Genomic DNA, 26724 nt, shown 5'->3' with positions numbered 1-26724 from the left:
GTTTGAGCCCTGGTCCGGGAAGATCCCACATGCCGTGGAGCAACTAAGTCCACGCACACGACTACTGAGCCTGCGCTCTAGAGCCCGCGAGCCACAACTACTGGGGCCTGCAAGCCACAACTCCTGAAGCCCGCATGCCACAACTACTGAAGTTAACTGGTTGGGGAAGAGAAAGAATGAGATCAATCCTGGGGCCTGCATATTGGTGACCCTTGCAGTAAGCTGATACCCCAAATTGTTATACCTTCCTATAAAGGAAGGTGAGAAATAAATCTACTGCATGAAAGAAAACTTGGTGCTGGGTGAAGAAGGAAAACACATCTCCACTGAGATTTCTTAACCACAAGCCACTCCTCACCTGGATTTTGTTTGTTTGTGATCTTGTTTATTTTTGTTTTCTCCAAATTCATGTGCCTCACTTGGATTGACAAAGAGAAATTTTAACTTAAAGAGGTCTCTGGTTGTTAGTGACCCCCAGGTGAACAATGGAAGGAAATTCTGATTTTCTCTGGAAGAAAATAAAAAACTTTAATTCAAGACTAAAAATACACAAGAACTGATAAAGTTGAAAGGGAAATAAGCTTTAAAAAATAATAATAACAACAAAATGCACAAGGACTCAAGGTCACCCAAAACAGAAACAGCAGAATCAGCCTCACAAAGAATCCCCCTATTGGAGTTATCCAGCAAAGAATATAAAATCTCATATTTAATGTGCTTCAAAATATAGAAAGGATGTTTGAAAATACGATCAAGAAACAAAAAAAAGTTAAAAAGTTATATTTGAATAAGAACTCAATAGAATTTCTGAAAATGAATAATATAATGATTAAAATAAAAAATCTCATTCAATGAATCAAACAGCATATTAGATGCAGTTAAGAGGGAAATCGGTAAGCTGGAAAATAGGTTGAAAGAAATTAGCCAGAATGAACCCCAAAAAACAAAAGATAGAAAATATGAGAGTTTATGAGACATGGAGAATATGAGGTCTAACATACACTAACTGACATTTCAGAGAGATCATAGAATATAAGGGGAAAATGCAAAAATTAAAAAGAATGATGAATGAGAAATTTTATAGAATTGGTATTGCAAATACCAAACTCCAGATCCAGGAAAACTAACTTCTAGCTATATAAACAAACTCATTCTTAAGTACAACATAGAGAAATGCAGAATACCAAAGACAAAGAGATGATCTTAAAGGCTGCCAGGGAGAAAAAAACAGAATGCCTATAAAGGAACAACAGTAAGACTGACAGCTAACCTTAACAGCTGATCACAATGAACAAAAGAGCTAGAACTCTATATCCAGGGAAACCCCATTCCAAGTGTCAGAATAAAATCAGAGAGACTTTAGCAACTCTACCAGTAAATTTCCTGCCATTAATAATAAACGATTTACTTCAAGGAGAAGAAAAACAAATATGGATGGTCAAAGATGACAGGAGAAATGATACCTTTTTTTTCACTGTGATAAAAAAAATAACATGAAATTTACCACTTTAACCACTTTTAAGTTTACAGTATAGTAGTGTTGATGAACTTTTTTTTTTTTTTTTAATTTTATTTATTTATTTATTTATTTTTGGCTGCGTTGGGTCTTCGTTGCTGCACTGGGGCTTTCTCTAGTTGCAGCGAGCGGGGGCCACTCTTCATCGCGGTGCACGGGCCTCTCACTGTCACAGCCTCTCTTGTTGCGGAGCACAGGCTCTAGACGCGCAGGCTCAGTAGTTGTGGCTCACGGGCCCAGTTGCTCTGCGGCATGTGGGATCTTCCCAGACCAGGGCTCGAACCCGTGTCCCCTGCATTGGCAGGCAGATTCTCAACCACTGCGCCACCAGGGAAGCCCCCGTTGATGAACTTTTATTGGTAAAATCATATAAACAAGTACCAACTGCTTAAAACAATAATAATGTCTAATTTGTGGAATTATCAAAAAAGGCAAAACTGACATACTACACAATTATAGTATAATATTTAAGAAGGAAGTGGAAGTATCTTCTAAAATCCTTTATTTTTCAGAAGGACTGTAAAGATACTAAGATTTTATTAAGTTAAATAGGTATGATAGAATACCTAAGTAGCCACTAATAGAACTGCATATAAAATGTAACTTTCAAACTATTAAAGGCGACAAGAGAGTGAAAAAACTGAAGACAATCCAAAAAAAAGAAGGAAAAAGAGAACAGAAAATCAGAGTGTTGGCGAAGATGCACATCTAAGATGATATAAATAAGTTCAAAACATCAGTGATCACAATAAAATGTAATACTGCTTCACGATGAACATTATTATCAAATTAGTGATAGAAAAGAACTACCTTAAATTGATAAAAGATATCTAAAATATTTTTTAAATCTAATACATAATATATATCACCATTTTTATTCAACATTGGTCTAGAATCCTAGCCAATGCAATAAGACAGGGAGAAAAAGGATTCAAATTAGAAAGAGAGAAACAAAGCTTTCCATATTTACAGGTGTTATAATTGTCTACTTAGGAAATTCGTGAGACTCCATAGCAAAACAGATTCTAAGAAGACAAGGATGGAAGCAGCAAGACCACTGGAGAAAGCTAACACAGTGATCCAGGTGTGAGGTGATGAGAACTGTGAACAGGAAGTTGGTAGTGAAGATGGAAAGATGTGGATGAATTTGAGAGACATTTAAGAGGGGACTTGACTGTGGATTACGTGGGAAAAACACAAAAAATGAGGTGTCAAAAAATCCTATTTGTCTGCCCCATGCAACATGCTGGGTTGTACGTCAGTGAGATGAGGGGACATCATGAGTTTGGTTCTGGTTATGCTAACTTTGAATTGCCTCGGAGATACGAAAGATATCAAGTAAACTGGACACACAGATTTGGAACTTGTTGAAGAGGTCAAGCTGGATTTCTGGGTTATCTGCATAGAAGCAGTAACTGAAGAGATGGGTTTGAATTTGGTCACCTAGGTGGAGGGAGTTGAGTGAAAGGAGGATTGGTTTAAACTGAGCATTCAGGACCTCCAAAGGGTGTGAGAAGTATGAGGAATACTAAAAGAGTTCTGTGCTACAGAGGCCAAGGGGAGAAAGTGTTTTGAGGAAGCGGAGAGGTTAGCAATGTAAAATGCTGTGGCTCGTGCTATCTGGGATATTCTTAACTGTTGACATAATAATGTTATCATCTGTGGCTTGTTCACAAAATATGTTTGATCATAGACAAGCTCTTCATTTTTATCACCCCTATGGTACCCAAGACGAGTAGGCCTGCCCTCCCTCCAGAATGCCCATCTGATAGGAAATCAGGAAATAATAATTAACGATATTATTTATCCCAGCAAACTGATTTGGAAAAACATTCTTCTGTGGAAAAGTTCACCTGTACACAGATACACACATCTGCATAGTGCACTCTGATGATCAAATCAAGTGAAGTTGACACTATCTGCTACTTCAGGTAATATGGGTCTTTAGACCCATACATTAACAGATCACTGAGAAGTGACTATATATTTTAAAAAACTTGTCCAAAACTGCAGCCAACAATTCATGGTCGCTAAAACATATATGGCATTAAAAAGTAATAAACGGGGGGCTTCCCTGGTGGCACAGTGGTTGAGAGTCCACCTGCCGATGCAGGGGACACAGGTTCGTGCCCCGGTCCGGGAAGATCCCACATGCCACAGAGCGGCTGGGCCCATGAGCCATGGCCGCTAAGCCTGCGCGTCCGGAGCATGTGCTCTGCAACAGGAGAGGCCACAACAGTGAGAGGCCCGCGTACCGCAAAAAAAAAAAAGTAATAAACGTTATGACCGTAAAACAATAATGCTTAGCAGAGATGAGATACTGCAAAAAACAAATCAACCAACAAACAGAAAAACCTAAAGGGATTGCTCAGTGAAATAAGGTAGCACAGGCTGTGTCTGTCCCCCAACCCAATTAAAGATGGGCGGTTTATGTCTTTGAATCTTACAGGAGGCAACCAAAGAGGCTTGTGGGAGGTTATGAAACACATGCTTTTCAATTTTAAATATGGAATTACTATAATCTAAAACACAAACGCTTTGTAGGACAACATGCACTCTGTCTGTATTCTTGAGTCCTTTACTCCTATCCAGGATTGTGTAATTAACTCAGGGATTAACAATCTGTCACTTCCTACTGAGCTGCCCATTTCAGGTACCACTGGTCAGTCACAGCTCCCTGTGCAGTTACCTCCGCCCCCAATCCACCCATGTGGCACATGACACAAGCCCTCTTCACCATCAAGTGTCAGCATGCTACGTCACATGAAAGCATCTTCAACTACATGCCTCCCGAGGACTCTGTAATACACTTAGAATGATCTTTGCATGGTAGGCTCTGCCTATCTCACCCAGTTTATCTTCCTCCTAATCTCCCCTGTGCTCTCTATACTTCAGCCACGATAACTTTCTGAAAAAAACTCTTTCAAGCTCTTTCTTATTCAAGATCACTTGCTCAGACTTTCTCTCCCTGAAGGACTCTTCCTTCAATCCCTGTATGGCTGGATCATTGCCATCCCTCACATCTCAGTTTAAACGTCACTTCAGGGAATTCCCTGGTGGTACAGTCGTTAAGAATCCACCTGCCAATGCAGGGAACACGAGTTCGAGCCTGGTCCGGGAAGATCCCACATGCCGCAGAGCACCTAAGCCCGTGAGCCACAACTACTGAGCCCGCGTGCCACAACTGCTGAGGCCTGCGCACCTAGAGCCTGTGCTCCACAACAAGAGAAGCCACCGCAATGAGAAGCCTGCTCACCACTACGAAGAGTAGCCCCCGCTCACCGCAACTAGAGAAAGCCCGCGTGCAGCAACAAAGACCCAATGCAGCCAAAAATAAAAAACAAATTAATTAATTAAACGTCACTTCATCAGAATCCTCACAATAACACTGTGAAGTAATCCCAACTTTAGACAAGGAAACTGGGGCACAGAGGTTAGGTCACTTGCCCACAATTATACAGGTAGTTACTGGGATTATTCACTGCTGTACTGGACCACCTATCTCAACTACTTGCTTAATTCCCGTACAGGCATTTATCATGGTTTGCAACGACTTGGTGTATTTGTTTATTTTATTTTTTTCCCCCACAGTATTATATAAGGGAAGCATGAGGGCAGGGCTACATCTGCCTTTTTCACTGCAGTATCCTAGCATAGAACTTCCAAATAGTAAGACTCAAAAATGTTTACTGAACGAATGAATGAACAAACGAATTGAACTGAACTCATATGTCTTTGCAACTGACTACATTAGGAGAGGAGATCTGAGATACAGAGGAGCTAGTTTGGAGATTTGAAGGACAGTGACCGTATGTGCCCCATAACTAAGTCCTTTTTAATTTTCCATCCACCCCAAAGACACAATAAGAAACAAGCCCAACAACTGAGTAATATATTATTAATACTGCCTAATAAGGAAACAAATTCTACTTCAGGGTGATGCCTGCCTCAAGTGCATCTGAAGTGGATCACAAAATACATCTAGTCATCCTGATTCAGTTCAGCATCCCTGACAGTTAGGTTAGCTTGGTGAATTTCACCCCTCTGGCAAACTAGACCCTTTATTATCCTGCATGTCCATACTAAGTTACAGGGGATTTGCAAACACATATCCTAAATCTACATATTTATTCAGTAAATTGATCTCCCACCCAAGTCATTCTCTGAGGAACTGTCAGCCTAGGCATTTGACAGAAAGTTATTTTTGTGCAAAGGCAAAGATTCTACCAGCAAGCTAGCCCCAGACTTCTAACAAGGAGTTAACAAGGAGAGGAAATCGGCTACTGCTTCAACCTGAAAGAATGAATATCTGTGTCCTCCTTGGCTTTTCCCTTAACTATCTATAGCATCTTGTTCTGCAAAATTAAGCCATTTAAAGGTACAATGGAAGCAAACAAGACCAGCATTTTACACTTTGCTGTAAGCAGAGTATGAGATTGGTAAGAAATAGGAAACAACTGGCTCAGCTTCTGAGGGATGGTGGGGAGAAGCCAGTCTTGGATTATACCCTGGCAAAGAACAATCCACGATGTAAGTAATTCACGCGCAGATGATGGGAAATCAATCATCAAAGCCTGATCCCTCTGCCCCCGATGGCCTCCTGTTTGGATACTAGGAAAGATGCTAAACTCTCGGAAAGGGTCGGCTGATTCACCAAAGATCTCCTAATTGTGAAATATCTTGTTCCTGATCAGTTTTCAGTTCCCAGGACCTCACTGTAACGGTGAATACTGCTGACATTCCCTCTCGGAAATGCTCCGTTTCCTGGGTCCTGTAATGCCAATCCTTCCTGCTTCCTCTCCTATATCTCCAATCCTCCTTCCCTGGGACTCTCCCCTCATCCATCCCTCCAACATGCGCATCTCCTGCATTCCATTCTGAGTTTTATAGCACTGCTCACCTTGTGCTACAGCTTCAAGCACATCCTCTTTCTACCAAAGGAGATCAATTTCTACCAAAACCATATCTCCATTCTCCACTCCCCTGAACTCCAAATCTGTATCTAACCGCCTGCTGTGCATTTCCATCTGGCTGCGCCAGTAAACACCTCCAGCATCACATGCCCAAACACATCGTCTTCCCCCCAAAACCTGCTCCTCCCCTCACTCATCATGCTGATGAGCAATACCTGATAAAAGTGGACCACAAAGTTCAGGGTCAGATCAGCCAATTGGCCCCCTCCATCAGTTCCACTCCCACATTCAATTAGTTTGGGCAATCCTGCCATCTATAAACCCTCATCTTCTTACTTTCCTTCTTCTCCAGCCCCACCGTGACTACCTGAGTTCAAGTCCTCCTGCCTGGATTACTGCAATAGCTTCGTTATTGATCTCCTGCCTCCCCTCCTCTGTCTACCACATACTAACCTTACTTCTGCACTAATCATTCTAAAACATGAATCTAATCATGTTAATCCCCTGCTTTAGAACTTCAATGGCTCCCCACTGCCAAAAGCAGGGGTTTCCAAAACTGCTCCTATGAGGAAAAAAAAAAAATTTAAGTATGAGTCTCAACAGATGCTTATTTATATATAAATTATATCCATGTACTATTCTAAGTCAAATGTTTATAAAGTTTAGTTTCTTCATCTTAGGACAAAATGAAGAAATTTTAATATTTTTGTCTGATCCCAGTAGATTAGTTTGTACCTCTGCTGGGGTATTCACTCTGTGCTCTGAGGATGGAGGGTAGCATCTATGCCAATATCCCCCAGCATAGAGGATGACGTCAAACTCCTTGGTCTGGCATTCAAGGTGTTTCACAATCTAGCTCCAAATCCCCTCTTCAAACACCTCCTCACTCCTCTACCACCACAGCTGCACCCACTAGCGACTGTTCCATAAAAGTGCCATTCATGGGCAAGCACAAGATAGCACAAAGAGCTGAGACTTTGATGTCAGATCCCTCCCTGCCAACATCTAACTGTGTGACCTAAAGTCACTTTCTGCACCTCTCTGGGTCTCAATTTCCCCTTCTGTAAAGTGAACATAAAATGAATATAATAATACCTGTACTTTGCAGGGTTGTCGTGAGTATTAAGTGAGGTAGAGCAAAAAGTGATACAGGGCCATGCAAAGAGGAGAGGCTTTTATAAATGGTACCTCAGAGTAAGTTCTATATCATATGTTGTCCCCTCTACTTGGAATTCCCGATTCTCTTTTCTTCCATGGCCAGGCTTCTTAAATACCTTCCAATGTCTAGTTTAAAAGATCACCTCCTCCGAGAAGAATGACTCATCCTCCCGAGGTGGAGTCTGTCATTCAAACCTGTCTGCCCCCGGGAACCATTTGTAAGCCTCCACTGAATCATATCACTGATCATTGCTTATCCCAGGCATGCTGGCATTTGACTGCTGGCATGCGTGTCTTTCTTGCTCACTAAACTGCCACTGCTTGAGGAAGTCTGACATCAATTTCAGAGTTCCCAGCACTTAACAAAGTCCCTAGCACATAACAGGTGCTCAATAATAGTTTATCAATATTTCCATATGCAAAGGGGAAAGAGGACTGTTTAAAAGTGCACATATATGCACAATTTCATGTTATAATAAGGATGACTTACTTAATGATTTACAAAACGCTTTCACATATGTTTGTAAGAAACAGGTTGTTACCTCCCCCTCTGCCCTGTAGCAACTCATAAAATAAATAATAACTTAGAGAAAAGTAACTATTTGACTATATCCCTTTGATGAGTTTTCTCTTCCATCCTGATCTGATGCCAAGTTAATGTTATCATAAAATAATTCCATTAAGTGCAATTGTGCAGTTTACTGAGCCATTACTGTCATCAAAAAGTGAAATTACATTCAAAGCCTAAAACAGAGGTTTACACAGGAATAAATGTCATTAACATGGCAAACAAATTACATGCAGGAGAAACAGAAATAGCAATATGACCAGAATTCCAACCCATCCTCAGCATAAACAGATGATCACGTTTTAATATTTATTCATACATGAACGGTGAAAACAAATCACACTGGCAAGTACCTTCGAGTTAAATTCATATTTTTTCAAAAAGGCGGAGGCTTATGTATCCTCTGTGACTGCAGGCTACACTGGGCATGCCTGAGCTTTATGCAGACAACCTTGCTGCCTAAAATATTCATGACCTGCAGGATAAACTAGTATATAATATTTACATAAGAAGAAATTGAACTGGTGGAAAGATGAGGTGGAGGCCAGGGGAGGGAGGGCGGGATGGGTAGAATAAAGCCAGACGCAAAATAAAAAGGCAAAAGCGAGCATCAGAGAGCATCAAATCATCTGATGTGAAGGCAATTAGAGAAAGGGCAATGATGTCTGGCCCTGGGTGACCAGAGCCAGATTGGGGCTGTCTGCTGGAGGTGAGAACCGTGGTCCTTTGAGCCTGTGTTAATGGAGTGGCAGTCCCAGTGCAGGCAAATGACACTGTGCATGCCATGGCCAGCCTGCCCAGGTCCCAGGTGAGGGCTGGGGAGCAGAAGGACTCCTGGAGATGCTGCTGCTTCCATTAGGATACTGAGTGCCTTCCTCTTTCCCTGACCAGTGACTTGTTTCCAAGGGGTGTGAGCTCACCTGGACTGGCCCCATGTCAGCTTTTCTTTGTTCATTTCTTGGGAGGATATGAGGACAAAGTCACTGCTGCCAGGACAGCCTCACCATGCTGGCGAGGATGCCCTTCCTGGCAACTCCTGCTCCAAGTCATCATGCTCTTCACTGAAGTCCTACTGTGCTTAGGGATGGATGGCAGCACCTAAACCCACACAGCCTCGCGCCTCTCAGCAGCCCCAGCAGCGCCCAGCAGGTTGACCCTTCCAGCTTGAGCTGCTTCCTCTCAGGACAGCCCCTCCTCTCAGCCAGCCAGGCTTCCCACCTGCACAGCCTGGAAAAAGTGCCAGTTCTCAAATCTGCTTGATCAGGTGAGGTAGAATGCGAAGCTTGCTCTACTGAGTCTTAGCTGTGTGACCTTTGAGCTTGAATTGAAGCCTCAGCCTCCTCATTTGTGAAAGGGGGATAGAAATGCTGTCCCACTGCTTACTGAAGGAGTGCCTACTGTGTGCTGGGTGCTGTCCTCAGCGCTTGGAATGCAGCACGAAACAGTCAAAGACTCCTGTCCTCGTGGACCTGACATTCTAGCAGGAAGAGCGCTAAAATGTCATAACTTATTATTGTATGTTAACATGGGGAGGAAGAATGACAGAAAGCAGAGTGAACGGGAGGGCAATCAGTAGGGCCAGGGGCCAGGTGACAGGCCCAGGCTGCTCTCTGGGAAAGGCTGGATGCTGTCTTATGCCCCCTTCCAGCCCCTCCTCCCCCACTCACGCACACAGGCACCCACCACACCCTGGTCGGCTTGTTCCTCACCACATACAGGGAGGGGGAGACCAGCCCCTTAGGGTCTTTTGAAACAGGAAGACAAATGTGTGATCAGGAGCATGACTCCTGTGCTGGGCTCTTGGGCCCACTTCAGTCTGTCTGTCTCAAATCTAGGTATTTTTGCTTCCATTTTATTTTATTTTTAAGAAAACAAAACAAAAATCTGCACCAATTTACCTGGTTTCGTACGAAAACTTTTTTTTTTAACTTTTTACATTTTTTGGTGTCCGTTTGTATTGAATAATTGGCTACATTTGTAAAATGTAATTTCTAACGTAAAAAACATAATTCTTTTCTTCTCAAGATTTTTTCTTAAGAGGAGAGAAAGATATTTTTTCAGGAAAAACAAACTTTAAAATAAAAGAAGAGGAGAATAAAATCTACTTCTCCCCTTTCCCCAACCTCTGTCTACCCCTCTTTCTCAGGAACAAATCAAAAGGTGGATCGTCTTGTAAAGAACGTAAACTTTTAGTCCAGAACGATGTCTTTTTCTCAATGCAGTGAGCTGTAGATTCTCTAGTTTGACCCCTGCAGGTGGGAATGGGGGCACTGAGGCAACATGGAGAGGAGCTCGGGGGGAGCAGGGTCATGAATTTGTTTTCTTTAGTGAAAGAGAAATACAATCAAGCATTTTGTATTCAGAATGTTGTGCAATATTTTGGAATGGAACACTGGTGTGTTTAGAGATTGAGTTTAAAAACAAAACAAAAAGATTGATCAAATCTGTACAGTTTATATTGTTCCAGATTGTTTTAAGTCTGTATTAAAAGCATGATATATAATAACAAAAAAACAAACCAAAAGGAGAAGTGCCAGGGGCAGGGCTTGCCCCTGTACGTAAGGGAATGAGGAGACGTTTGAATAAAGCTCTAAAAGAGGCGAGTGGGTGAGCAAGCAGTTGTCTGGGAAAGGGTGCAAAGGCCCTGCCCTGGGAACCTGAGCCACAGCAAGGAGGCCTGTGAGGCTGGCACACAGGGAGAGAGGAGTAGGAGGAGGTGAAGTCAGGAGACGAGGGTCTCCACCGCATTTATGTGAAGGCTGATGGAGATAATGAGGGAAATGCACTTAGCAGGACATCATAACCGTGGGCACTCGCTATGTGACAGGCACTGTGCCACATGCCTGATGTCCATTAGCTCAGTGAGTCTGCACAACCGCCCTGCAAGGGTTGTTCCGTACTTGCCTGCTTTACACACAAGGAAACTGAGCTTTGGGCAGATTATTTAATCTGTCCAAGGTCATAAACCTTCATACCTGGTAGTGATAGGATGCAAAGGCAGAATTCAAACCCAAGTAGCCTAGCTCCACTGTCCAGAGACAGTGCCTTTACCCCCTGAGCTGACTGACTCGCAAGCAAAAGATGTGGATGAGTGTGGCGAAGGAGAAGCGTGTGATGGCAGAGCAGCCCCAGGAGAGGGAGAACATGGAGAAGGAGGGGGAAGCAAGAACTAAGCAGGTCTGTAACAAGAGCAGAAGGCACGAGGCCAAAGAAAAGACAGGCAGAGCCAGCAGGGAACAGAGGGAGAGCTGGGTACACAGCTGCTTGGCCACAGGGGCCTGACCACACACACACAGGGCAAGTGGGAGCCACAGACAAAAGCAGGGCCCGTGCAGTGGGCCAGCAGCAGACCCAGGTGAATTCACGGAGCCATAACAATTCCCTACATTGAGGTCTTCTAAATGGTAAAGGTTCCCATCCTCCTAAAAAATAGAGAGCAAGAAATGTTTTGTATAGCATGAACAGTAAGCCAGGTTGTGAGCAGGAATCAAGACACTAACACTTTCTCTTTCTAATCTGAGTTTTTGAAACAAGTACCCTTTCTGTCTCTCCTAGGTGAAAACATGATAACAGCTAACAGATTTATTTTGCTCACGGAATAAATATCAGACACTACATGGAAGCTCTGTACATGTAATCTCATTTCATCACCAAAACACTAAAAGCTGGTTTATCCTCATTCATGGGTGGGGAAACTGAGGCTCAGAGAGGTTAGGTCACTCATCAAGCCAGGTGCTGACAGGGACAGGAAGTGTCCAGTGTGAGCACTGACCGTCACTGATCCAGCACTGCCCAGTACAGTGTGAACATAACCATGCCCCACACTATCCCCTATACGCGAGCCTACGGCAGCACCAAGATTTACAAGGAACACAGACAAGCAGGAGCAAACGCTCTTATTGCAGAACAGAGCTCTGGATCTTCTCTCATTCGGGAAGTCATCCTTACAGAGCTCTGCAGTCTCATTACTATGTGCCTGGCCAGCAGGAAGGGCAGCTCTTCCTGGAGTGTCCACCACGTGGACCAGGGAAGCATGGACTACCACAGACTCTGAGTAATTCCACGGGCTCAGAAACCTTGGGGATCAGCTCAGCTGGTTGTCTGAGGTTCAAGATAAAAGGCACTGCAAGGGGGTTTATAAAGAAACTCAATGCCTAGAACATAATCACTTCGGCTCCTTCTGAATGTTCCTCACTATGCTCTATACCTCCCAGGGCCTCAGTTAATCTAGAAAAGCCCAGTGGATACTGGTCATATTTATAGCCACTCAGCATCTTTTGGACTCACTTCCTACAATTTAGAATTCCCCATATTTTGAAGCCTGCCTCCCTATGACAGAAGCTCAAACCTGCTCTGCCAGCTTCCATTGCAACTATGGCACAGGTATGTGCCCAGAGACACCTGTACAGACTTTGACTCAGGAGCTACTGACATAAGAAGAGGGGACAGGAAAATCATTTTCTTTGGCTGTGTGACAAAATGAATGATTCTTACAAAAATTCCAATCCCGTACAAAATAAATGCACAGAAATCTCTTGAATTTCTACACACTAATGACGAAAAATCTGAAAGAGAAATTAAGGAAACACTCCCATTTACCACTGTAACAAAACGAATAAAATACCTAGGAATAAACTGACCTAAGGAGACAAAAGACCTGTATGCAGAAAATTATAAGACCCTGATGAAAGAAATTAAAGATGATACAAACAGATGGAGAGATATACCATGTTCTTGGATTGGAAGAATCAACATTGTGAAAATGACTCTACTACCCAAAGCAATCTACAGATTCAATGCAATCGCTATCAAACAACCAATGGGGCTTCCCTGGTGGCGCAGTGGTTGAGAGTCCACCTGCCGATGCAGGGGACATGGCTTCGTGCCCCGGTCCGGGAAGATCCCACATGCCGCAGAGCAGCTAGGCCTGTGAGCCATGGCCACTGAGCCTGCGCGTCCGGAGCCTGTGCTCCGCAACGTGAGAGGCCACAACAGTGAGAGGCCCGCGTACCACAAAAAAAAACCAACAACAACCAATGGCATTTTTCACAGAACTAGAACAAAAAATTTCACAATTTGTATGGAAACACAAAAGACCCTGAATAGCCAAAGCAATCTTGAAGAAGAAAAACAGAGCTGGAAGAATCAGGCTCCCTGGCTTCAAACTATACTACAAAGATACAGTAACCAAGACAGCATGGTACTGGCACAAAAACAGAAATATAGATCAATGGAACAGGATAGAAAGCCCAGAGATAAACCCACGCACATATGGTCACCTTATCTTTGATAAAGGAGGCAAAAGTATACCGTGGAGAAAAGACAGCCTCTTCAATAAGTGGTGCTGGGAAAACTGGACAGCTACATGGAAAAGAATGAAATTAGAACACTCCCTAACACCATACACAAAAATAAACTCAAAATGGATTAAAGACCTAAATGTAAGGCCAGACACTATCAAACTCTTAGAGGAAAACATAGGCAGAACACTCTATGACACAAATCACAGCAAGATCCTTTTTGACCCACCTCCTAGAGAAACGGAAATAAAAACAAAACTAAACAAATGGGACCTAATGAAACTTAAAAGCTTTTGCACAGCAAAGGAAACCATAAATAAGACGAAAAGACAACTCTCAGAATGGGAGAAAATATCTGTAAATGAGGCAACTGACAAAAGATTAATCTCCAAAATTTACAAGCAGCTCATGCAGCTCAATATCAAAAAATCAAACAACCCAATCCAAAAACGGGCAGAAGACCTAAATAGACATTTCTCCAAAGAAGATATACAGATTGCCAACAAACACATGAAAGGATGTTCACCATCACTAATCATTAGAGAAATGCAAATCAAAACTACAATGAGGTATCACCTCACACCAGTGAGAATAGGTTTCATCAGAAAAATCTAGAAACAATAAATGCTGGAGAGGGTGTGGAGAAAAGGGAACCCTCTTGTACTGTTGGTGGGAATGTAAATTGATACAGCCACTATGGAGAGCAGTATGGAGGTTCCTTAAAACACTAAAAATAGAACTACCATATGACCCAGCAATCCCACTACTGGGCATAAACCCTGAGAAGACATAATTCAAAAAGAGTCATGTACCACAACGTTCACTGCAGCCCTATTTACAGTAGCCAGGATGTGGAAGCAACCTAAGTGTCCATCAACAGATGAATGGATAAAGAAGATGTGGCACAGATATACAATGGAATATTACTCAGCCATAAAAAGAAACAAAACTGAGTTATTTGTAGTGAGGTGGATGGACCTAGGTGGATGTCATACATAGTGAAGTAAGTCAGAAAGAGGAAAACAAATACCGTATGCTAACACATATATATGGAATCTAAAGAAAAAAAATGGTTCTGAAGAACCTAGGGGCAGAACAAGAATTAAGATGCAGACGTAGAGAATGGACTTGAGGACACAGGGATGGGGAAGGGTAAGCTGGGACGAAGTGAGACAGTGGCATGGACATATATACACTACCAAATGTAAAACAGATAGCTAGTGGGAAGCAGCCGCATAGCACAGGGAGATCAGCTCGGTGCTCTGTGACCACCTAGAGGGGTAGGATAGGGAGGGTGGGATGGAGACGCAAGAGGGAGGGGATATGGGGATACATGTATACGTATAGCTGATTCACTTGGTTATACAGCAGAAACTAGCACACCACTGTAAAGCAATCATACTCTAATAAAGATGTTAAAAAAAAAAGTTCCAATCCTTCTCAACAAGTTTTCTTCCTCTCTTACCCAAGGGTATCTTGCATATTGATACAGGAAAATCCCTAGCCCTTGTAAACGCTCATGTGCAGCACGCCCAAAGAAAAAATGGCAGGGAACAATTAACGGGAGCTGGATCAGCTGTAACTATGCACACCAGGAAAGACAAAGGAATAACAGGAAACGGAAACACAATACCAGACACAGTAAGCTCCCAAAGCAATAACTATATTACAATTTCCCACCAGCTGGCTTAGAAATCTCAAAGCACTGAAACGCCTATCTTCCATTCCCAAGTAAAATTCCCTTCTAGTTTGGGGAGATACTACCATCACTTCCCAATGTCCCTGAGGCTCCACTGAAGAGAACCCATTGTGAAAGATTCTAGAATGAACAAGACCTACTACCTTCCCTCAGCATGAGGTCCTAGACACTCCTTGCAGGTCAGCCTATATTTCTGATCATGACAAAGGATTCAAGGATTATGTCTGCATTACCTTCGAGACATCTCCTCTGACCAAATGGCTTCTCCTAGCCCCCAGAATGCACTTCATCCAACAAGCGTTCTTGAGTGTCAGTGATGTTCTATATATGCTATGCTGGGAGTACATAAGAGAATAACAGATTATCCCACTCCTTAAGAAGCCAAAACTCACTTAGAGTTCCAGCAGCACTGAATTTATACTGAATGAAGAGCTGGGGGCACTGCAAGATGACATGCCTTCAGGTAGAAAAGAAGAAAGCAGATGTACAAATGCTCTTTGTTCCAGTGGAGGAAAGAGATGAAGACTAAGAGAGGTAAGACAAGGAAGAAGGAAGGAAGGAAGGAAAGGAAGAGAGGGAGGGAGAGAGGGAGGAAGGAAAGAAATAAGGAATGGGGGGAGGGAGGGAAGAGAAATAAATTAAAAGGACAAACTGAGGCATAAGATATGATACATGGAAAGATATGTTCTTGTAGATCTGAAGTTCTCGCTTGGAGATGGGATAAGATATCATTGCCTAATCTGGAATTACAACGTTTGAATCCTTGAACCTCTCCAAGAGTTCAACTCTTAGGAAGACCCATAATTGTCTCTTACTGGTTTTCAAATAATTCAAATATTCTTTCAAGTTCAAGAATACCCCTAAGACTTCAATACACAGTCTCTGCCTTGACTATGTGACAAAAGAGAGGAATCGAAACAGATATTTCACTTTTAGAATAGCCTAAGTGACATATGTTTTGTGACATGGTTCAAGACACTCATCTCTTTCTATTCATCAACTGAAATATCAAAGAATTCTCCTACAAAGGAGAATCTCAAATAATTACCCATTTCAGCTGCCTTTGAGTATGAAGCTTTCATAACTCATCCAATGTCTTGATCAGAATGATGATTTACGGACTTCTACTTTTTTTTTTTTTTTTGAGAAACCATCCCTTCAAGTAAACAAGTTCATACCATAAGTTGCTGACCTGACCCATGGCTCCAGAGGTGAACATGGGACCATAAGTACACAACCTGCATATTCATTCTCCTGGTCACAGTGTTTAAGACCTTAGTACATGACTCAAGATAGTTCTTGGCATAGGATTTTGGTCGAACAACAGGGAACCTAGCGTTGCTTAAGCTAGTAGAATATGAGTCTGAGTTTCCCAGTGGCTTCCCCATTGGAAAACTTGCCTCAGAAGGCAGCCAACAAAAGGAAAGCAGAGCCAAGATCTAGAGAGACAGAGACCATCCGAACGACACTAAGCATCTGGACCCAGCCGTACCGAAGGCCAAGTACCCCCAAGATTTTTCAATAATGCGAAATAAAATAAAGTCCTATTTCCCCGAGTCAGCTTGGGTTGCATGCTCTTCCTTTGCACCGATAAGAATCCAGACAATACATTTCCTGTATGCTTCTTCTTACTTCCCATCACACACAACCAACCTGGTCACACACACAACCAATTCCCTGCCTAACTCTGTCTTGTAGCCAGGAGACACATAAATTGTTATTTTGCAGGTTGCATTGGAATGACTCCACCTCTAAAGCCTTTTAAACGGGTAGCTAACCTCTGTGATGCTGACCATCGAATATCAAATCTCTTAGGTGCTCTAACATGTCAGCTCACTTTTTGGCCACCAGGATTTCACGGACAGGCGGATCAGCTGCAAATACCCGCTCATCTGTCATGTGCATCCTCCTAGAACCAAATAAATGTCAAATTCTCTGAGATCTGCTTCCCTGTCCCCATGGAATATAGATTCCTGGAAGGTTTTCACCATATCTCAAATCAAATGAAGAATGTTAGATGAAATGCAGAAGAGCCTCAAATCACAAATCATAGTCACTGGAGGAGACATAACTCTTCAACATATGAAGATTTCTTCTTTTTTTCCCCAAATGAACTTCGAACAATTATTACCTATTCATAACTCTCTAAATTGGATTTTTAAGCTGTTTTTGATCAGCAGCTGGTTACAATTTTGTAAAAGAGTTTCTCCAATGGCACAAATACTGCTGTACCCCAGAGGAATTGCAGAGCTAATCAATCACTTACGTAACTAGTACTCACTGTGAAAATAATGTCCTTGACCGAACAATGAACTTGAAAACATATTCCAAAGCTTTCAGCGTTCTTAAAATTGGCTCACATTGCTCTCCTCTGCTGGAGGTATCCAAGTAAGTCTTCAGCACCATCATCAATTTCCTGAATAAGGGATTACATTTTCAAAATACATCTCTTTTCAGCCCACAGCATGGTAATTAATTTTTTTACTAAATTATAAGGCATTCAATCAAAGGTTAGAGGTGATGGTATAGCCAAGCTCACATAGTCATTTACACCATAAAAATAACTCTGCCTAAAAATATATGTTTAATACAGGGAGTGAGTATTTCCTGTCCATAAACAGCCAGCAAAGGAAAAAGTAGTGAGAAAAAAATCTTTTGACTCTGGGAAAACTAGTCACAGTGAGGATGTGAGGGGGGATGGTGGTGGTGATAATGTTCTTTTCAGCTTTTTCTTCCCACAGAAAATGTTCCTGTAATATCATGGAACTCCGTTGCCTGGAAACTTACCATGTTTCTTTATTACCAGCAGGGCGGACTTCGAACTACTTGGCCTGCTTTTCCAGGTCCCTTCACAAACAGGCCTCCACCAACTTTTCCAGCATCGTCTCTGATCTCTAACCCTCAGTTCTCTATACACAAGCTGTACTGAGCTACTTGTCATATGCACTTCCTTCTCTCTAGCCTTTGAATCCCAGTGTGTATCACAAGTAGCTGTTCAATAAATCATAGCTGACTGACTGACTAAATGAATGAACGAATGAGCAAACACTTCCACGTACTTCTGCCACCATAAAATATTCGTACCAACCTATGAGTTTGCATATTTTTATTTAATCCAAATGACACAGCCAGATTGGGTTTTGTCAAAAAAGGCAGAACTCACACAGGCTGGTGACAAAAAGAAACTACTCAAATTTTTGTGACCTAGGCATCCTGGCAGGGCAAGCAGGAAGTACACAGTTACTTACTTGTAAGCTAGGGTAGCACTGAAATGCTGTTGAATGTAAGCCTCCAGAACGGTGTTGAAATGCTGGAATTTCCGGTCAGCAATGAGTCCTATTATGTAGATCTTGAGGAAGAAGCAAGGAATCAGTGGGTTTTGTGGGCAGACCCAGGACAGGAAGCTGTATTCACATGGCATAACTGAAACCCTATCAAATTCTTTTGCCCAGGAATTAGGTCACTAATATAGCTTCAGTCCTTTTCATTAAGGTAGTACCTCTCCTCAAAAGTATTTCACGAAGTATGCTACAGGGTTTCACGGTCAGATAAGCTTGAGAAATCTCAAGTTATCAAAACCTTAGACCGCCTTCTTTATTGCAGGCCTTATCGGAGTCTTCCATATGCTTCTGTGCATTGTAAATCTCCAAGAGAGTCACGCAATGGTCAACACTTCCCTAAGTTCTTTAATCAAAGGATCTTTTTGTCAGGAAGCATTTTTCCTTAGACACAGCTTTCTAGGAGGCCCTCTTGGGAAGCACTGGATTAAGTCACAGTTGTCTCCAAGTAAGCTCTTTAAAAATGTAAATGTCACTGACACAAAGGGTTGACACATTCATACTTTATTGGTCACTGATACCTTAATGCAGATTTTTTTTTATGTTTATTTTGACATGACATTGAGAAGATGTGAGTTGGGACCACAAGAGGAAGAACAGACCATTTCAAAAGGTGGAAAGGAGACAGATCTGCCTGGTGTACCACCCACTCTAAAATGTTCCGGGGTGGGCAGGAGGAGTGTAACAACTGCGCTGGAGACTGAGCAGGAAGAAGGTAAAAAAAAAGAGTTAGGAAACATTTTGGGTGCTTTACAACCTGGCCAAGGACTCACTCCCCGTATTCATGGAAAGCCAAAGCGACTATTCACGGTATCCAGCTTCATGTACCTTCAACCAGAGCCAATCCACCATCAGCACTTAAACACTCCCCTTTTAATCACCCTGCCCATGCTTTCAAATGAACTCGAAGCAAACGAAGGGAAACAGCAACTCGTTCATTGGTCTGGTTGCCAAATGTTACAATGCCTCCAAAAAAATCATGAAAAGGGCCATGTGGGCCATAAGTTCTCTGTGTTCTCACAGTGAGACACACGTTAATGCCTAATGTCACTAAACACTGGCCCCCTCTCTCTTACCAAAGCATCAAAGACGAGGATGTCATACTCATTACTTTGAGAATGTTCCATCATGATGTTGAAGAGGGCATCCAGAGTATCCTGGAGAAACTGGGCAAAATAATGAAGGTCTTGTAAGAAAGAGTGTAGGTGACCCAGCAGTCCCACTCATCAGTGTTTACCCAAGAGGGCGAGGGCACACATCCACCATGTGCCATGTTCAGGAGGGCCAGGTACTTTACTCACAAGAGCCAGAACTTGGAGCAACCCAGTTGTCCATCTTCAGCAGAGTGGATAATTATAGGGTGGCATTTTCACATTATAGAACACTCCACAGCAATAAAAAAAAAGAGCAAACTACTTCAACGTGGAATGACGAATATAACTCGTGAGCATTGTGCAGGGTAAGATAAGTCAGACACAGAAATGTCTATTCATTATCACTCTCTTTTTATGAAATTCAAGAACAGGCAAAAACCCCATCTATAATGATGGTAGTCAGCTTAGTGGTTACTCCCGAACAGGTTACTGATGGAGAAGGGGTAAGAGGGAACCTACTGCAATGCTAAAAATGTTCTGTACCTTGACCTAGGTGGTGGGTACACAGTTGTGTACATGTGTAACAATACACTGAACTGTACTCTTAAGATACGTGCTCCGTACATATGTTACCATATGTAGAGTATACGTCAATAATAATTTTTTTCTAAAAACAAGAAAAAAAGAATGCAAAAGGGAGACAACAGAATGCCCTTTCAGATGACTTTTCCAGGCTGACAAAGGTGACAGGCCTTATTAAAGGATGTCTGGGGAATTTCCCTGCCATTGTTGAACCAGGTAGGTGGGTCAACAGTGCACAGTTAAAGCATTGATCTGGAAATCTGACCAGTGCTTCTCCATGTATGGGCAATTAACTAAAATTTGATACCCCTCCCTCCTAAGAGATGGGTCAATATTTCCTATAGTCGAAACACAGAGCTACTACATAAAGATGTTCAATCTCAGAGTTTCTAGTTGTACCAGGTTCCCAATGGAAACAAGATCACCAGGACCTCTGGGAAACACTTGTCCCAATTCATAGTGCTGGAGAGACAGTTGCTTTCATTAGATTTGCGCTTCAGACACTATATTCTCCACCACCATGTGGACACAACAATACATCTGACATTTACATCGTTTTCTGCTTGTTTCACCTAAAATGTGAGCGCTGATGTCTTTCCTTTTCTCATGTTTAATACATAACATTCTCGAAGCAGCAGAAACCAAGAATACTTTTTATTTCTAACAGCAACATGTAGATGATACTAAGAGATCATACTACCATAGCAACTTACAACAACAAAAATAAATAATAGTTACTATTTGTTGAACTTTGTACATTTTCATAAGCGTTAGTTCAATTATTGTGCATTATGTGTAAGAGACTTGTGGAGTAATTTTTAAATACGTATCATCTTGAATGCTCATAACCCTGGAAAATATGTCATATTGATAATACTATCACATAAAGTTGGCAAGCAGTTGAACTGGGATCTACACCAAAGTTGATCTATTTTCAGAGACTGAGCACAACCATACTTTTCTCCTGCTCAAGATTCAGCATCACTGAACAACATCATCCCCCAGATTTACCAATAAAGGCTTCTAATGCCGACTTCGGACACTGTATCCCATTGTCAGAAGCAAAGTTGTCCTATCTCCCTCAGCACTTCATCTCTCCCCTGAAGCCACCCATGATTTAAAGCTCTGTCACTGGTGGATGAATACAGGCAAAATGAAGCCCCACTGACCTTTACTACTTCTTCTCCATCGACAATCTTCAATTTTTCTAAATTCTCCTGTAGCAGTTGTGGCTTCATACGCCACTTCAGCAAACCCAGCAAACCCACTAAAATAGAGTCCAGACAAGCAGAATTACTATTACTGGCCTGAACTGTCTGTATCAGGACCTCCCCTGGCCTGCCCACACATAAACACACACACACACACACACACACACACACACACACACACACACACACACACACACACACACACACACACACACACACACACACACAGCTATCAATGTTTCCGATACCATTCTGGGTGAGCTTTGTGGAGCACACCAGCGTAGAAATGCAGAATACATCCCGGGAGCTGACAGAGAGCCCCCCAACACTGCTGGAGCTTCGACTCAAGGTAGCCCCCTTGTTTTCCACATGGTGTCGGTAAGAAGGAAGAGTCAGGTAAGCACTGGCATCCTCCATCTTCTTGCTGTCCCCCTGGAAACAACACCTTGGTTACTTCCCCAAGCCAAGGGTATGCACCCAATGCTACACAGAGTTTGCAGTGGCCAGATTACACACTGTAGGTAGAGAGGATCAGAAACAGTGAGGGACATCATAAGAGGAGCAGTGAACATCAGCTGGTAAGGTAAGGCTGTTTTTCCACAAAATAGGCGAGAACCCAAGGTTACGTTAATGGGAAAGGGGTTGATCAATCAACCACCTGAAGGCTCCGTGGACTTCATTAATGGCACAGAGGGAACTGAAGATTCCCAAACAGGATATTTTAATTCATTCTAAATTTTATAAGATCTTAACAGAAACAAGCCCACCAGCAGGATAAGGAATCGGCTTAAAGAAGAAGTTAACAGCAAAGGCACTAGATTCTGAAAGTGATGGTATTTAGACCCTCTTCTCCCATTCACATGCCTGTGTCATTTTGGACACATTCCTTGGTCTCTCTGTGTCTCATTCTTCTCATGATTAAACTGAGAATTAATCATATTACCTACTTCTAGAAATCTGGAGCAGACTAGATGGCATAATGCATATAGAACACTTAGTAAAATGACAGACACATAAGTCCCTTGGCATGCTGAAATGAATGACTAGAGGTAGGCATTACAGCAGTCAACATTTACTGAGCCCTTACTCTGCACTAGATGCTGCACTAAGTGCTTTGTATGCCTTAGTTCATGTCACTTAAGCCTCACAACAGTTGTTACTGTTGTGTATACTGTTATCATCTCCAGTTTACAGATGAGGAGACTGAGGCTTAAGGAGGGTGACTAAATTGAAAACTGACTGCAACTGGGACTCTGCCCCCAATGAGTTCACAATCTTTTAAACCAGGAACTACCTTGACGCGTCAAAACTGAGAAAACAGAGCCTGTACAGAAGGAAAAGGGGTGTTCTGGAAAAGCCAAAGAGACTCAGAGAAGAGTACCCTGTTATGAAGCTTTGATGAGGCTGTGTTTGCCATGCAGACCACAGGCAAAAGGGCAACTCCAACCTCCAATGCTGAGAAAGTCAAGGGCAAGGGTTTGATCCCTGTGCTGACCACTTAGGCTTTGCCCTGTTTCACAGCCATACCCTTTGCCTCCAGCCAGGGGCTAGCTAGATACGTGCCACTGTCACAGGAGTGGTTGTGAGAAAGCATGCATGTAAGATCAGGAAAATACTTCCCCACTTCTAGAGAACAGTGCAAGTCTCATGACGTAAAAATAACAGCAGCGGCCCTCTATACTCTTTTACATGGCCCTTCTGCGTGGGTCATCTTATGGTCATAAACATGGCCATCACCACTTAAGGAAAAGGAAACTGAGACTCAGCAAGACATGGGAGATGACACCAATTTAGTCAACAGCAGGATCGGGACCCTAAATTGTGATATTTTTTCCATTAGCTACAGGGAGGAATCTCTCAAATATTTCTTGCTGGTCTTCTGTACATCCCACAGGTATCTTAACAGAGTCAAAGCCCACTCTGTATGTAACAATAACCTTCCATTTCCTGAGAATTCCACGTACCCATCAATGTCATGCTTACATGCACTGACTCATATAATCCTCACAGTTACTCACTGAGAGCTCACAGATGAGGACACGGAGGCCCAGAGAAGTTACGACTTTGTACAAAAGGCCTCACAGCTGGGAAGCCCCTATGTGTGTGACTCTGGGGTCCCTGCTCTTAATTACCAAGCCATCCTGCCATCTCCCCCTCACTTCCTGCATGCTCCCCACTGCAGAGTTAATACCAGCTCATGGTACCTTTAGGACAACCAAGTCATGGCATCCGTCATGCAGAGTGGTCCCATCTTCCTTCATCAACTTCACATAGGACATGGCAAAGTTCTTTTCTCCTTTATCCTTGGCTGAAAATAGCATTGTTGAGGTCAGGAAAAAAAAAGATACTTGGGCCACCCAATGATCCCACCCCTCTCCCCTTAGGGGTTTTGCAGAGATGCCATTTGGTTGGGCACTCACATTCAAGGGATGACCGATGTCGAAACATGAATCGCAGGTGGATCCTCTGCATGTCTTCAATAGGGACGGCCACCTCAACAGGCAGAAACCAGAGCTCAGGAGACAATGAGTTAAAGAGCCCTCCCCACTCCACCCCGCCCCCCGCAAAAGGCAGCCTGACCATTTAACTTAGAGTGCTGCGTGCTGATTTATTACCCAGCCATCAAGCCTGATGAACTGTAAATACTTTACATAAGAACTGGCTATGAAGAGAAAATAAAGTACCAAATGTAATCCATTTGGCAAATTGCATTCCCAGCCAATGAAAAGAGATCTGTAAATTATAGTGAGGAAACATGAATCTCTCCAAATTGATATAAAAGTCACATAACTTTAGCACAGGATTTAATGCACTGCAAACTGCACAGTGCACATTTTCCTTACACACTCCAGGAGTCTGGGCAGTTGCAGCAGGGCTTAGAAAATTAACAGTGCCCATTAGGGGGCTTGATGGGGGACTGTCATTTATGTAAATTAATAAAAATGCTTGAATCCAATCATATTCGGGAAAATCCTAGGCCTCATTCCCATCTTTGGTTTTTCCTCCAAGGACACTGGGCCAAGACAATCACCCCTTGGTCACCCAGTGTCACTGTCCAGTGAGTGGTCTGCTGTACCCTTGACTGAGGTGCTTTTGGCCTGTCTCTGGACTATCCCACCTCCCAAAGCCCCACAGCGATCCCTGTATTATACAATTCAGGCCCAGACAGAGAAGCTTAGCTACCTGTGAGAAAAACCACTCAGATTTTCTGTGGATACTTTCTGCTCCAGAAGATGAAATTTGAGCCCAAAGAGGTCCACCACTTGTTTGTGTGTCTCAGAGCACAAGAACTGAGAGTCACATGGGCAGCTGTTGTCCAATTCATTCTTTCACTGCATATTGAATCAATACTATAAGCTACAATCATGTGAAGCACGGGCCATGCTGACATAAGGCACAGTCCCACTCAAAGAGCTCATGGCCCACACAGGGCAACACATAATTATCACCATGTGATGAGGGCTAGCAAAGAGATATAACTGGGGTACAAGAGAGCACAGAGAAAACAACCTGGTCCAACAGCTCTCTGACCCCAAAGCTGGGTAGGTCATCACTTTTAAGAGAGTGAGTACAGGGAGACCCACTGAGGAAAACAGGAATATAGGTGACAACGCAAGAACCACTGAGGTTTGAAGAGCTACCTCTGAAAGGGAAGTCTTATGAATACCTTCAGTTTGGGTTCAGAGCACAGAGTGAGTAAAGACTGCTATTAATTACAAGGCAGAGCCATCTGAAGCTGTAATCAAGCTTCACTGTCCATTAAATTAATTCCGAACTCCACTTCCAATGCATGATATTCCCTTCTGCTTCAGTGTGACAATCTGGTAATGCAAATATTTGTGGTTAATGCCACTTCCATCTGAGGTACCCTCCCAACGGTGTACCTACCAGGTATTAAATAGCTTTTTATAGCCTCACATTTGCTCCCAAGCTCTGTCACTCCTCACTGCTGAGTAAAACGACACAACTTGATGTCTTGGGCACAGTCCACAAGATCACCTGACAATGCCATGGTGGCTATAGCTGCCGGGCCGCTGAAGGGTGATCAAGAGGACCGGGCGGTCGCCCACTGGGCCACTATTTCCACTGCCTGACACACCACCAGAGACATGCTAGGCTACTGTTTCAGATCTTAGGGAGTCTTAGAGTCCCCCAACTATTATCATCATCATTATTATTATTATTACCTTGACTGTTTCCATCCACCGTGGCTGTTTGACTTGATAGTACACGACGGACCGATATTCATTCATAGGTTTGTCCCCAGCTCCCACGCAAATTGCATTCTGACCCAAGAAAAATGAAAAGAGAGAAAACACTATAGAATTGCCATTTTCTATGCTTGGGCAATTTTGGTCCCGAGGCCAAGGCTGGCCACAGGGCCTGGGATAACCCTGCCTTCTTTAAGCCTTCTGCCAGGTACCCTTCTACATTACGGATTTATACATGAATGTGCCAGGCCCTGGGAGCGACAGCTGCTTAACTATAGAAATTCTATTACTTGCATTCTGGAAACCACTGAAGCGCAGCAGGAGCTGACGTGGCTGCCCTATTGTCAACGGTAACCAGCCTTGGAGCTGCTGCGCGCTGCCAGTCTTATTAATTCTATTTGTTTCCTACATCTGAATTGCACAAAGTTACCAAACAGGCTCAGATCAGCCAAGCAGCAGCCCGTTCCAATGGATTTCTGATGCTAACACACCCAGGTGCTGGCGGGAGCTGGGCAAGCGGAGGGAGCTTGGGTTTCAGACAGACACATAGGCAGAGGGGGCTAAAGGAGCCCACAGTTAGGGAGCATCTTCCAGGTACCAGGCCCATGCTAAGCACTGGGATACGGGCATGAGTCAGAGAGTAAACCTGACACGAGGGCTCACAGTGTGGTGTAGGAATCGTTATATGAGCAGACAAATCACTAGGCAATGTGAAGTGATGACAGATATATGTATCCAGTCGTCCGCTGGTATCCACAGGGGCTTGGTTCCAGGGCCCTCCCTTCCCCGCCACTGATTAAAAAAAAAACAAATCCACAGATGCTCACATCCCTTATATAAAACAGTGTAAACAGTGTAGTACAGTTGAACTTCTGCATCTGCAGATGCAGAACCTGCAGGTACAGAGGGCTGACTGTATAATACTATGGGGCACAGAGAAAGGACACCTCAGTGTCCCCTGAAGACTCAGGGACTATTTCTTGGAGGTGATGACAGTTGAAGTTCTTGAAGAAAGGTTCCAAGTTGGCTTTGAACAGAAACACAGGAACGACGTTCTGAGAGAGAGTGAGCACAGAGCAAGCATACCTACATAGGATATTTATTCTTAAAAAAATCACCCTCAGAGTAACAAGG

At 43.1% G+C, this 26724-nt stretch overlaps 1 protein-coding gene across 1 annotated transcript in view; it reads right to left on the bottom strand.

Moving 5' to 3' along the window:
- The window catches only part of DOCK2 (dedicator of cytokinesis 2), a gene marked incomplete at its 5' end in the record, with an annotated part of 407839 nt that overhangs the window by 317417 nt on the left and 63698 nt on the right, over positions 1 to 26724 (bottom strand). Inside the window, 8 exons of the mRNA XM_082650723.1 lie at positions 17436 to 17570; positions 18403 to 18503; positions 19569 to 19658; positions 21338 to 21435; positions 21628 to 21811; positions 23584 to 23687; positions 23800 to 23872; positions 25567 to 25665. Of these exons, the coding sequence (XP_082506849.1) occupies positions 17436 to 17570; positions 18403 to 18503; positions 19569 to 19658; positions 21338 to 21435; positions 21628 to 21811; positions 23584 to 23687; positions 23800 to 23872; positions 25567 to 25665 (884 nt within the window). The remainder of the gene's footprint in view (positions 1 to 17435; positions 17571 to 18402; positions 18504 to 19568; positions 19659 to 21337; positions 21436 to 21627; positions 21812 to 23583; positions 23688 to 23799; positions 23873 to 25566; positions 25666 to 26724) is intronic.

This window comes from Grampus griseus, assembly GCF_964374135.1.
Source record: "Grampus griseus genome assembly, chromosome: 3".
NCBI classification, from domain to species: domain Eukaryota; kingdom Metazoa; phylum Chordata; class Mammalia; order Artiodactyla; family Delphinidae; genus Grampus; species Grampus griseus.
The sequence above is the reverse complement of the archived record's forward strand: the minus strand, read 5'-3'. Positions and strand labels throughout refer to the sequence as shown.